Genomic DNA, 13,115 nt, shown 5'->3' with positions numbered 1-13,115 from the left:
TTAATTCAAGGATCTTTAAGGACACATTTTAAGGTTGTTTTATTTCAAAATTTAACTTTTAATTTACTCTCTTTGAGTTTGTCTATTTTATGGCCCATATGTAAGGAAGACAACAGGTAAAATCTCTGAAATGTATATAGTAACATATTGTTATTTATAAAACTAAATATCTTTGAGAAAATAGTAAGTGTATTATAGTGACTGTCTAGGGTATCAATTAAATTTAAGAATGTCTTTATGGAATTAATAAGTAGGTAGTGTCTTAAATAAATATAACAGGTTTTAGGGTTTATACTAGTTTATAATTGAAGTTAGGGTTATAATTGTGTTCAAGAATACCCTTTTCTACATTTTGCTTAATTTAAATATGGGCAAACCTTGAAGTAGTGATGTAGACTAGTAGGGATTTTCAGAAGCATTATGTTCTTAAAATGTTTTTCATAATTTTTAAAAATCAGGCAATTTTTTATGTTTACATGATTCAACATGTTTTCATATTACTTACATATAAAAATAAAATAAAAGTAAAGTATTAAGTATGTAAGTAAATACATATCTTAATATTTTAGAATCATTTATGTTTTAATTATTTTAATAATAAGTCAATGATTATAGGCTACTAGATGGAATGAAAAGCATAGAATAAGGGTTGATATTTATACTGTCAATGAGTTAATTAGAACTGCTTATAATGACTGAATTTCAGATTAGTTGTCTCTGATTACATTTGACTAATTCAGTGTTTCAATTTATTGCTTTGTAATGAGTATTTATAACATACAATTATAACTATAGATAATAATCTGAAGCTACAAAACACATTACACAACACATACCACAAAAAATACATTATAATTTAAAAAAGATTTATCCATAAATTTAAAAACACTTGATTGAAGTTAAATAACACTTTAAATTTACAACAATGAACATTGAAAATAGAGAGTGTTATCAATTTTGTTTATTTAAGTAACTTGAGGTTTTATCAACACTATTAAAACACACATTAATAAAGTACTGGGATTCACACAGCCAAGTTAAAATGTAAAATAATGCCTTCTTACCTTTACTGAATTTGGTAATAAAATATCTCTGTACGAACGAAGCAATGTAACACAACAATATATGGAAACAAGAGATGAATGGGCACAGGTAAAGCAACATAACACAGAACACAGAATACCTGCTTTGGTTTTGACTGTAGATCCAATTGAGAGGCATTAAACATATGATATACCACAGATTTGTCATCAATTACACTTGAAAACTATATGTCTAGTACGAGGCCTGTTTTTTTAAGTATGGTCCGTTTGAACATAAGTACACAACAAAAGATTATTTAAAAAAAGTAAATTTATTTTTAGAAAGTACATACTTCCTCTATTTTTTGACATAGTTGCAGAGTTTGTTCAACAACAATCATACCTCTCAACCAATTTTAAAATACCCTCTTCATAAAAACCTGTCACCTGCTCCGATAACCAAGAGTTCACTGCAGTTTTCATGTTGTCATCATCATTGTAACGGTTGCCACTGAGATGCTGTTTGAGGTGGAGGAACAGATGGTAATCTCTCAGCGCAAGTTCAGGACTGTAGGGCGCGTGGTCAAAAACTTCTCAGCCAAAACTGTCCAATAAATAGCGGGTATGACGTGCAGTGTGAGGTATTGCATTATTATGGAGAAGGACAAATCCCTTCGTCAGCATGCTGTGTCTTTTATTTTTGATCGCTCTGCTTTGCTTTCTCAGGGTTTGGCAGTATGCTTCTGCATTGCTTATGAGGAACCACTATCAATTGGACGTCGAGCAATAAAACACCATGCCTATCCCAAAACACAGACACAATGATTTTGCACTGAGACGGGGTCTGTTTGGCCTTCACCTTTACAGGCAAGTGTATGTATCTACATTCTCTGCTCTGTTGCTACAATTCGGGCATGATATACAACATCTATGTTTCGTCTCCAGTTACGATCTGACTCAAGAAGCCGTCACCTTCTTCATGATAACGAATCAAAAACTTCATCGCACACTCAAATCTTTGATTTTTGCAGTTCTCTGTTAGAAGTTTCGGGACCCAACGGGAGCACAGTTTCCTAAACATTAGGTGTTAAGAAACAATGTTGTAAAGCGCTCATCGTGACACGTAAGGAAATTCGTTATAAAGACCAGTTATTGTGAAGCACCTGTTCTCACGAATCCTTGCTTCAACTGAAGCCACCAAATCGTCTGTAATCGCGAATCAGAACGTTCCTCATCATGGACACTGTTACTGTAATCTTTGAACTGTCCCACTTACGAACTTTGCTTTCACTCATAACAGTATCATCTTACACTTCGCAAATCTGTTGATACATTTTTGTAGCAGGCAGGTTTCTTGCAGAAAAAACCGTATCACTGAGCGAACCTCACACGTGGCGGGAGAGTTGATTGTATTAAATATTTTGAAAGCACAGAACAGAACAAACAGGTTAGCTACAGAACTGAAACTGAGCACAACTGTTCTCGAGGCATGCTGGTACACGACACACACGCTCGTGGCGGTATGTGTGGGAACTACTAATGTCTACAATAAAACAGACCTTACTTAAAAAACATGCCTAGTATATTACAAATAATAAATCTAGTTATAACTAACAAATAAATTCATAGATATCTGTGTGTATGTAATATTATAAGTGAGCGAAAAATATTAAAAATAAAATGTCCTTACTGGGTGCACAACTTAAGAAGTTAGTAATTTGTAGCCAACTTCAGAGACATACTCCTAATGATTTATTGTATGTTTGAAGCAATTGCAATTATTTTATTTTATACTGTCTTAGTGTATCTTTTGGAGTCGCTCAAGTTATGTATGCACACTAAAGCATGATATTATTCAAAAGCGATTTAAATCCAGAATAGATGTTCCATTACAAGAAATCTCTAAGAAGAAAATTATATCCATTAGAAAGTTATGCAAACTTTACAAGTGTTAAGAAAAGTATTGCAAATCTGTATGTATAAATTTTACTTAACAATTATGCCCCAAGAAGTTTAATAGGATATTATATAGAACTTTGAATAGATCATAGATCAAATTGAAAGGACATATTATTTATCCTGCATACAAATATTAGATTAATTATTAGTCACTTTTTCACCTAATTTAAACTACACTAGGTCGTTTATTTCATTTTGATAAAAAAATAGTTATATTTCTGATTTACACAAAGGTGTTGTACAAACCAATTAAATAATTTGCATAATAAATGTATTTATTAACTCTCTTTTTATCTCACTCTTATGAAATCCTGACACTACGCTACAATTTTATAGTGTGTAAATCCTATGTAAAACAAATAGGATATGATAATAAATTAAAAAGCTTTAGTTCACTGTAAGAGTATTTGAGTATCTGAGCCTGACAAAGACTATGTAAGCAGCCGCAGCTATAGCTGACATGGCTAGGAGACCACAGACTGGTGAAGACAATTGATACATTGATACTACCTATGAACACATGCTTTATAAGGTCCAATTCAGGTAGTGCAGACATGTCCATATAACAATCAAATCTATTTATTTGTCTGTTGAGTACCTCCCAACAGGCATTTCTTATAACAAACAAATCTATTAACCCCACTAGTTACAGTAAAGCCCAACAGACATCTATAATAATCAAATCTATGTAGCCCCCTAGTTACAGAACCTCCCAACATCTCTCTATAACAATCAAATCTATTTACTCCACTAAATAGAGTACCTCCCAACACACATTTCCTTATAACAAACAAATCTATTAACCCCACTAGTTACAGAACCTCCTAACATCTACCTGTAATAATCAAATTTATTTTCTTCACTAGTTACGGCACCTCCTTTACAGACATGTACCTATAATAATCATATCTATTTACTTCACCAGTTACACAACCTCCCAACAGACATATACCTATAATAATAGAATTATTATTGAAATTTAGAATTCAATTATTTGGTGTTTTAAGATTCATACAATATCTGATAGCTAACATATTGAAAATATATAGATAGGCTAAATATTTTCTTATTAATATTACCAAAGGATTCCAACATGTTTTTACACAAATATATAAATAAATAGTGACAAAATTTAATTAAACTCTCTTCTTATATATTTTGAGAGTCTAACATATATCAGTCTGGTTATTTAGTTATGGCCACTTCTTACTTATCATTAAATAAGTATATTTTAATGTATATTTTCCAAAAGCCAATTATTCTTACCACCTAGAAAAGAAATTACCACCCGAATTAATTTTTTTTACTATTCCAGCATACAGTGTATATTATAGAAAGAAAGAAAGAGGATATTCCAAAGAATCAGACAAATATAAAAACATGTTTTTTGAAACCTTGATATTGTGCAATACCGTGCTGAGACTGAAATGGTTTTCATTACAGCAGAAAAACTGAGCAGATAATCACAAGCAATAAAATAAATGTTCACTTAGGTTTAAGAATATGTAAGAGGTGGTTCATTTTGTAACCAGGAATATGTTTAATATACATAATTCTAATTGATAAAATGGCAAACGATATACAAGTTTGAGGCAGTAGCAATATTAGCCAACCCGTGAATACTGGCACCATGACAGCTGGGTTACAGAAATAGTTGGCACTAAAAATGGGTGAATCTGTTCTATAGTGTCTGAGCATCTGAGCTGTACAACATTGTACATTTGGTTGTTACGTTCGGCACAGCTCCACTCAACCGAAACTGCAAGTAGAAGTAAACATTGGTGGTATATTTATAGCGGCCAAAGATATTTCCAGCTCATCACTTGCATTCTCTGCCAGCACTTCACTAATTATATTCCATGAAACTCCCTAGGGAAAAAAGCTAGAAGCATTAGCTCTGTTTTTAGGAATGATTGATTTACTTAATCAAAAGTTCATATGGAATGAAAGTTCAACTCGGTACATCAAAATGTCATCCAAATAAAAGAAATGAATAGTGAGTGAGAATGAAATTCACTCAAACACTCATTCTAACTCTAACGGAATGACATTTGATATTTGCTACTGATTTAAAGCTAAATAAATAAATGTTTTATTACCAAAACATTTGATGTAGAGTCAATAAAATTTTATTTTTCATGCTGTACAGTTGGCAAGTACACAATCTTTCAATGTTTCTAGGCCAAGAATGTGACTAAAATTTATGGGTGTTTTTCTTTATCAAACAAAAAACTTATCTTTGAGAGTCAAGCTCAACACGGATTAAAAAAAAGTATATTTTAATGAGGTAAATTTCTATACATTTTACTTTTATACTGAAAGCACATCTTCTACTCTTGGGAAGAATTTATCACCTTGATTATTTTCTCCTTGATAAAAATTCTCATTTATGTAATGTATACCACACAATGTGTAGTCAGTTCAGTACAATGCTGTAAAAGTTCATAAATCAAATTAATTGATTTGTGAAAGCCAATTTTCAAACTTTTAAAAAGGTTTTAAATTTCACATACAAAAATGTGTTACTGTGAAACATAAACAAACATTAAAATATCTACAAATAACTTATAAAGTAAGCGTCAAAAGGGTTGTTATTAAAAACCCCTTAAAACAAAAATTCCTTGTAGATAGTGGTCTTCTACTAAGACCTTCCTTCTAGAAGTAGTTATTTTAAGAAGTGAGATAAATAAATTAGAATGACTGAGTGATCTACCATACCTTTACTATAATCAGCATATTTTACTAAAAAGAGCACTGTGGAAAGAAATTATTTAATTCCTTACTCATTTTAATTTAGAAAGAAATGACAAAGCTGTAGTTGGACTTACCGTTGCTGGAGCTTCCTTCTCCATGACCCTGGGCACAATATGAGAATGAGGGATGGCCCGTCCCTTCTCCCTCAGAGCAGGGTGCATCATGTGGGGTCTCAGATGTGGTGGTCTCTCCTGCCTCAGGTTCTCTGCTCAACACAATATTAACAGTGTATACTTACTTTGTAACGTAATATACAAACAAATTTCTTTATATGTGTTTCAAGATTATAACTAATTAAAAATTATGAATGTTTGTTTTTCAAATATAAACCTCAGCGCCATGTTAATTTATAAAAATAGAAATCATAAGCAAAAGATACTCGTAATATAGTTTCAACAATATTTCAAACAAATACTAATAATCTATTGTGATTGAAGATATAGACAATTTTTTTAAAGTGTTGAGGTAAATCTTTCTCTCTTCAATCTCCAATCCAAAATTTTAATTTTTCCTTCTCCAAAATAAAAATAAAAAATTTAAAAACTGTTTGGGAATTTTAACTTTTAACACTATGACTGCACCACATGTCTGAAGGTGCACAATCAGATTACCATTACTAATCAGTCTCAGTCAATATAGAGCCGCAGTGAAGGTATTGTGGAATGTATATAAATCTGGAAATTCCTGAAATAGTAGTTTTACAAAATGATACAAATATTAGATCTATTATCAGAATTAATAATTTGTCAGCCTCATTAAAATGTTCTAGTACTAAAAATGTGTGTAGACACAGCTCTTTTTAAGATAACTTTCTTACCTAAAAGAATAATATGTATATATATGTATATGACAATATGTATATGACAATATATATATATATATATATATATATATATATATATATATATATATATATATATATATATATATATATATTGTCATTCAATGAGGAGCAATGGCTATCCTGTTATCATATCACAAAAAAACTTTAGGACATGAAGCTTTTACATTACGTATTTAATTTGTAAAACATACATTAATTTTAATGATTTACATCTTATAAAAAAATGTAATTTACTTAAATAATAGATAATTAAATTAAACATCATTCCTGAAGTCATAATTTATATACATACTGTAAAAGTCACATTATTCACTACTGATTTTCTTGAACTTGATTAAAAAAACCCTAAATTCTTAATTTAAGTGCCTATAAATTCCCATATTTTTCATCTCTAGGGAAGTAATCTTAAAGGGATATGACTTTGAAATTATAAAAGTAATCCAAACAAACACTTATTGCACGGCTTTATGGGGGATAAGTTGATCAAAAAGCTAACATGGATGACAAATTGTTTTAATATAAATAACAGATTACAATGGAGTGTTCAAAAACAGAAAGCTTTTTCAATAATCCAGATGTTGGTGTACAATTTTACATGACCACAACTTAAATTTTTTTAATTAAATATAAAAAAAATGTTTATTACAAGCAACTGGAATTCAAAATATAATTTATGACAATATAATTTCTTTACACATGTTGTACTAAGAATAAAATTTTTGTATATTATTATGTAACTAACTAAAATACTGATTAATTATATTAAAAAATTTAAATTCTAGGTATTCTTTCAGAAATCTATAAATAGGACTAATTGGAAAGCATACTTACATACATAAAACTTAAAAGCATACGAAACTTAAAACTGTTTCTATCCACAATATTTTTATTCAGTATTCATATGTATATTTCCATGTGAGAAGCTTCCAGAAATTACATCTTTATTTTGAAAAGAGATAGTTGAGTTTACTGTAACAATTATTGTTTAAAGGTTGTGCTCTTTGTATGTACATTTGTAAAGATTATATGAAAATTTAACTTAAATTAATTCATTTATTAGCTAGTCACAATTCGTTAAAGCGTAAATTAATTTGTGTAGAGTATAAAATAGCAAAATTTAAAATAAAATTTTCATTTTTAAACATTTACTATAAAAAATACTTCATTTTAACTTTGACAACTAAATACACTTGGTCTTTTCAAAACATTGTTAATAACTAAGTGGTAAATACATACAAGTGGTATTTAACGAATACTCAAATTAAATTATCCAATGAAATGGCTTTTTAACACGTGTAGGCATATAGTAGATTTGATTGTTATAAAAAAAAATAAATGAATTGTTTGAATATCTACACTTCGATTATTCAATATATAGTTGAACCTTCAACTCTTGTTTCATCAACAAATAAGCCATAAATACTTGTGTATTATTAAATGCCAAATGCTCCACAAAAACCATTTAAATTGGCTCATGATAACCAAAACAAATATTTCTACACAAAGCCAAAAATAAACATTCCTCCCCGACACAACCTTCACTATTTTTTGTTTGTGGTATAATGTAATAAGAGAGCAGTAAGACATTAGTTCTTTAAACACTCTGATAAGACTAGAAAGCAGTGGTGCTACGTCTAGATTAACTAATCGCAACAAAATCCATTACAATCATATTAAAACTATCCTAATTATACGTCTATGGTTAGAAGTTTAATATTTTGTTAGTTAACAAAACCCGGATGTTAGTGTCATTCTAAACCACTCCTGTTACTTTTTTTAAATAAACCAGATGTTAACTCAAAATCACACTTTCATCTTACTGTTTGCTTCCCAAACCCTCATTCGTCTTGGGGCTCCTATCAGACCAGGTGAGATACCAAAGTTCACTTTAAGGCAAAATGAACTGTTCAAGGATCGCAGTTCACTAAGCATTTGTTGGTAGGTTCTTCCCAAGCGAACCTTATCGTTCAGAAAATCTGTTATATCTACATTGCACTTGTCGTGAACCTCAGCATTACACTTATTAACTATTTCCTTCGTTAACTTTCCTTGTTGGAAAGACAAAAGGAGTCTTTTATCGAAATCAGACTGACTGCTCAATATTTTCTCGCACAGCTGTGTCATAATTTTGATTGCGTTCAAATCCTTTTCAAAAATCACATCACAGCAATCTGTAAGGGCAGATAAAATGAAAATTCCACAGTTTAAATTATATTCTTTTGATTATCATTTTAATCAAAAGATTAAAACAAGAATATTTATTTTTAATTACAGCATCAGTCTAATTAACTCAACATGCAATAAAATATTATAAAACACAATTTAATTACTATGTAAATACTCAAAACAAATCTGCTGGTTTGGAGAGGAGTCCAATAAATGGGTCCTAACATGTTTTTAATCATATCATACTATCATATAATCATATTATTAAATCATAGAATGTGTACAAGATTCTAAAAGTATGCAATTTTTACAGAAAGCCCTTTAAAATATAGGTCACTACTCCATATTCAAATTTTAAATAATTAAAATGTCAAATAGTATATTTACCACCCCACCAATGTATTTAAAAATGTATTTTATGATTGGAAAACTACTCTATACATATTATGTTTATTGACAGTTAAAAAAAATTTTTGTGACTAGGCAATACAGTCGATGTTGTATTGTTATTTAATGATGTAATTCATACATTATTTGTATTGTACATAGTACCTTCATATATTATTTCTTAGTATTATCCCAGTAAAGACTGTAAACATTATATTACAATGTAGAAATATTCTATTAATTATAGTCTGCCTTATTCATTATTATTAAAAGATATTTTGATAGGCTATTTAAAAATTGATGTATATAAAAAGTAGTGAATATAGAACAATTTTACTATGTTTGACAAGCTTCCACTTAGAAGTACATAGTAGAATTTTTAATAAGAGTATTTCTAGGTTAATATCATCTATTATTGGTAATTTTGTGATACATATTAATAACTGGTATAGTAATACCTTTCCTGTCTAAATGAGATGTTGAAGTATTTCAAGTTATGCAATAATGTTAATTATGAGATGTAAAAGAATTAAATTTATTTCAAAAGAGACTCTCCTTAAGAAACCAAGAACAAATTCAGAGATTTATTAGAGAGACAAACATGGTTATCAGTTTTTATTTTGTCTATCAATGATCAATTAGTATTTTTCTATAGTACATTCATTATAACTTTATCTTATAATTTAGATTTGTTGTCCACTACTCAGTTGTATTGCTAGATGATACTACTGATATGATACATACACACACACATGCGTGCGCACAAGCACGTCTGCGCGCACACACACACACACACAGATTTACTAGCAGTTCCCCGTGGCTTTGCACGTAATTTCATAAGTTTTGCACCTGTATAAGCACTTCTGGTTCAAGTGAATTGTATTTCCAATGTCAATGTTTAGTTTGCCTTTTTCCCATAGTCAAGAAAATATGTTAAAAAGTGTATCTTTATGGTCATTGTATATATTATTCTGATCTTAGTATTTTTTTGTTCCATAGCTGATTTGGCCTCTTTCCCGATCAAGAAAATATATATTACAGATCACAGAGGCCTACTTCTGTCAAAAGGGAACTAAGGTGGGTTTTATATCTATCTTTAAATTTATAGCAGATAGTAGCTTTGTCTTTTATATCAAATTTGATCAAAATGTACAGATAAAAGAATATTTTAGCTGAAGATTTTTCAGCAAGATGTGTCAGAAAAGTGACTACTGGCATAACTGGCTTGTGGTGGCCAAGAATTCATAGTAACGTTGCTTTTTGATTCTTCGATGTCGGCTCTTCCTATCATTGCGAAGCAGAATTCGCCAAACGTCGGATTGTCTATATACCACTAATAGGGAACATAAGCACCCATAGAGATGATTGATCCGATGTGTGGGGGAGGAGGAAGGGGGCGGGTCAGAAATAGATCTTTCTGACTGGAGCCTAGATGATAATTAGGGCAAACCCGGTATGGGGGGAAGGAGAAGGTGAACGGTGCACCATTGTAGACATCGCTACATTGTAGATATTGTAGGTTTGTCGCTGGGTATGGGTCGTTATGTCCTTTCGTTCTCGAGCTATTCAAGATGGTGGCTCGAGTCTCACTTGTAGGAGAGGTGCTAAACCTACCAGAGAGTTTTTCATTGGACATGGTTCACTGGAAAGATTTGAGTTAAAAAAAATGGCATGTGTAGTTTTTCTCGTGACTTTGGGTTCCGATGGTGAGGTATTGAAAAAGCATGATTCAAACTGATTCTAAACATCTTAACCTTTTTTCAAAGTGAAGAGCTTATATGATACCTCTTGAGATTGTAAGGCGACCAATGTTTACAGATATTCAATAGGTTGTCACAATTCAAGATAGATTGAGGAAAATTTTCTTTTTGGCCATTGTTCTACGTCCAGAGTTGTGACAAAAAGTGCTATGAGCCATTCTGTAACCCCATAGGTGGGAACGTTCTAAAAATGGTGCACACCAAGGTGACCCAGGGTTTTTAGAATTTTGTGATAGCTTTGGTATAAAAATAGGGTTGCCGTGAAGAAATTGGAGATTCAAAAAATTATCCAGCTTTGAGAATCTGGGAAAGACGATTTTCGTTATGAGCATTTTTGCCAGCGGTTTATCCATTGAAACCCCTTTATTCGACGAGTTGATGTACAAAAATGTTTTTTTAAAAATTTACACTCAACCACAAGGGGTCAGGGGGAAGGTACAAATTCGCGTGCCCAAACTGGAGGCCAGTGTTTACTACTTGAGTCCGTTCTTTTGGGCTTATAAATCAACAAAAAATGAAATAATAGTTATATTTGAAAATTTGCCCCAAGTGGAAATATCCAGCACTGAGAATTCAAAAAGGTGGAATTTCTTGCTTTATGTATTTTTTAGCGTTTTTAATTGGAATCGTTGGAGGGTTATTCTATGTCAAATCAACCAATGAATAATTTTGAACCTTGACCTCTCAGATATTGTTGAATTTTTGTATGAAATTTGCACCCATCAAGACCAGTTAAAATGCAATATTTTTCTGCTTTTTGGTTTTTGAGTGATATGCTTTTAAAATTCTACAAAATGACAGTTTTGGCCATGTCTTAATATGTTCTAAGTAATGTACCTTAAAGACTATTGCACACATTTTTGCATTCTTTTCAAAGCATTTGAAATGCACTTTAACTTGATATATCACATGACTATGTTTCATAAACTTTGACTCTTTTTGTTCCTTCAAACACAGTTTTTGAAAAACCCAAAAAAGTCCCTGTCTATTTAATTTGAAAAAATATATTATTTACACTATAGCTAGATACATACATACAAAATGTCAGAATGGGACAAAATAGATTCTTATTAAAAAGTATATTGTGTTACCCTAGTACACAGTGGTTTGGTGTGAGCTGCCATTGCTATGTACATTAGGTTAGATTAAATGGAATGACCCTGGAGTTGATGGACAAAAAAGCCATTTTTAGGTTTCTGGTGACCATAGTGGGGTCAAGAGACAAGTATGAATTTGGGTGTCGAAACTGGAGTCCAGGATATACTACTTGAGCTGGGTTTGTTGGGCTTAAAAATCATCAAACATTTTTTTTTTCAAGTTGCCACTTTTGAGAATATCTTTCACTAAAGACCTAAAAAGTACAATTTTTGCTGTTAATATATTTTTTGAAAGATTTTAAATTGGAATGCCTTAAGGAGATTGGGTGATGGGGGATAATACCATTTTTAGGTTTTTGGTTTTAAACACGTGGTCAGAGGATGCAGGTGAATTAAGGTGTCGAAACTGGAGATAAATTATCTTAGGTCAGTCAAGCTTTATCAAAGAATTAATCGTCAAACAGTTTAAAAATATAATTCCATTCATAAGAGAGGCCACTTCTAAGAATATAATACCAGCACTGATGACCCAAAAAATAATGGTTTTCTACATTAAGTACTATTTGGGTTATTCACCAAGGATACCAACAAGAGGGAGTGTTTATATGTAAAAACAGTTTTGTTTTTAATGAATAATGTTATAGATACGCTAGACTGAATTTAAACGATTGGTTTTTTCAATATAAAATAATAATTTATTATAATTATAAGAGTTGTGGAATCAGACTAAATTAGAACATTCGTAAATACTGACTAACTTCCAAGGTACTCAGGCCGAGGTCCTCGCTGGAAGTAGGGAGTACTAAAAATCAAAGAGGCTGTCTCTCCAAATCAAGCGTATATGACATCTGACTAGTTCACCCGCCAATAGAGAACTTGAGCAGGGTTTAAACCGTCGTGGGACAGGTTAAATTTACTCTACTGATGATGATTCGTTACAATAGTAATACTGCTCAATAAACGAGGAATGGCACGTTTGGACATTTCGTTCATGCACTCGGTTGAGCGGCCTGTGGCTCGAAGCTACCATCCATGGGATTATGCATGAACGCCTCTAAGGCCAAATCCCATCTAATGGCACCGACATCCACTTAAGAGTCCCGTGAGCAAAGGCTCAAAACAATGT

The 13,115-nt window shown here is 31.3% G+C and overlaps 1 protein-coding gene across 8 annotated transcripts in view; it reads right to left on the bottom strand.

The window, feature by feature from the left end:
• The window catches only part of LOC124354591 (FK506-binding protein 5), a 55,341-nt gene that overhangs the window by 39,575 nt on the left and 2,651 nt on the right, over positions 1–13,115 (bottom strand). For 6 of the 8 annotated variants that reach the window (XM_046805167.1, XM_046805168.1, XM_046805162.1 and 3 more), the window contains exons 2-4: positions 8,400–8,750; positions 5,810–5,940; positions 1,184–1,198 (exon numbers count right to left, since the gene is read on the bottom strand). In XM_046805167.1, the coding sequence (XP_046661123.1) occupies positions 1,184–1,198; positions 5,810–5,940; positions 8,400–8,750 (497 nt within the window). The remainder of the gene's footprint in view (positions 1–1,183; positions 1,199–5,809; positions 5,941–8,399; positions 8,751–13,115) is intronic. The other 2 variants (XM_046805169.1, XM_046805163.1) reach the window with 2 other exon arrangements.

Source organism: Homalodisca vitripennis, chromosome 2, assembly GCF_021130785.1.
Source record: "Homalodisca vitripennis isolate AUS2020 chromosome 2, UT_GWSS_2.1, whole genome shotgun sequence".
Lineage (NCBI taxonomy): Eukaryota > Metazoa > Arthropoda > Insecta > Hemiptera > Cicadellidae > Homalodisca > Homalodisca vitripennis.
The sequence above is the reverse complement of the archived record's forward strand: the minus strand, read 5'-3'. Positions and strand labels throughout refer to the sequence as shown.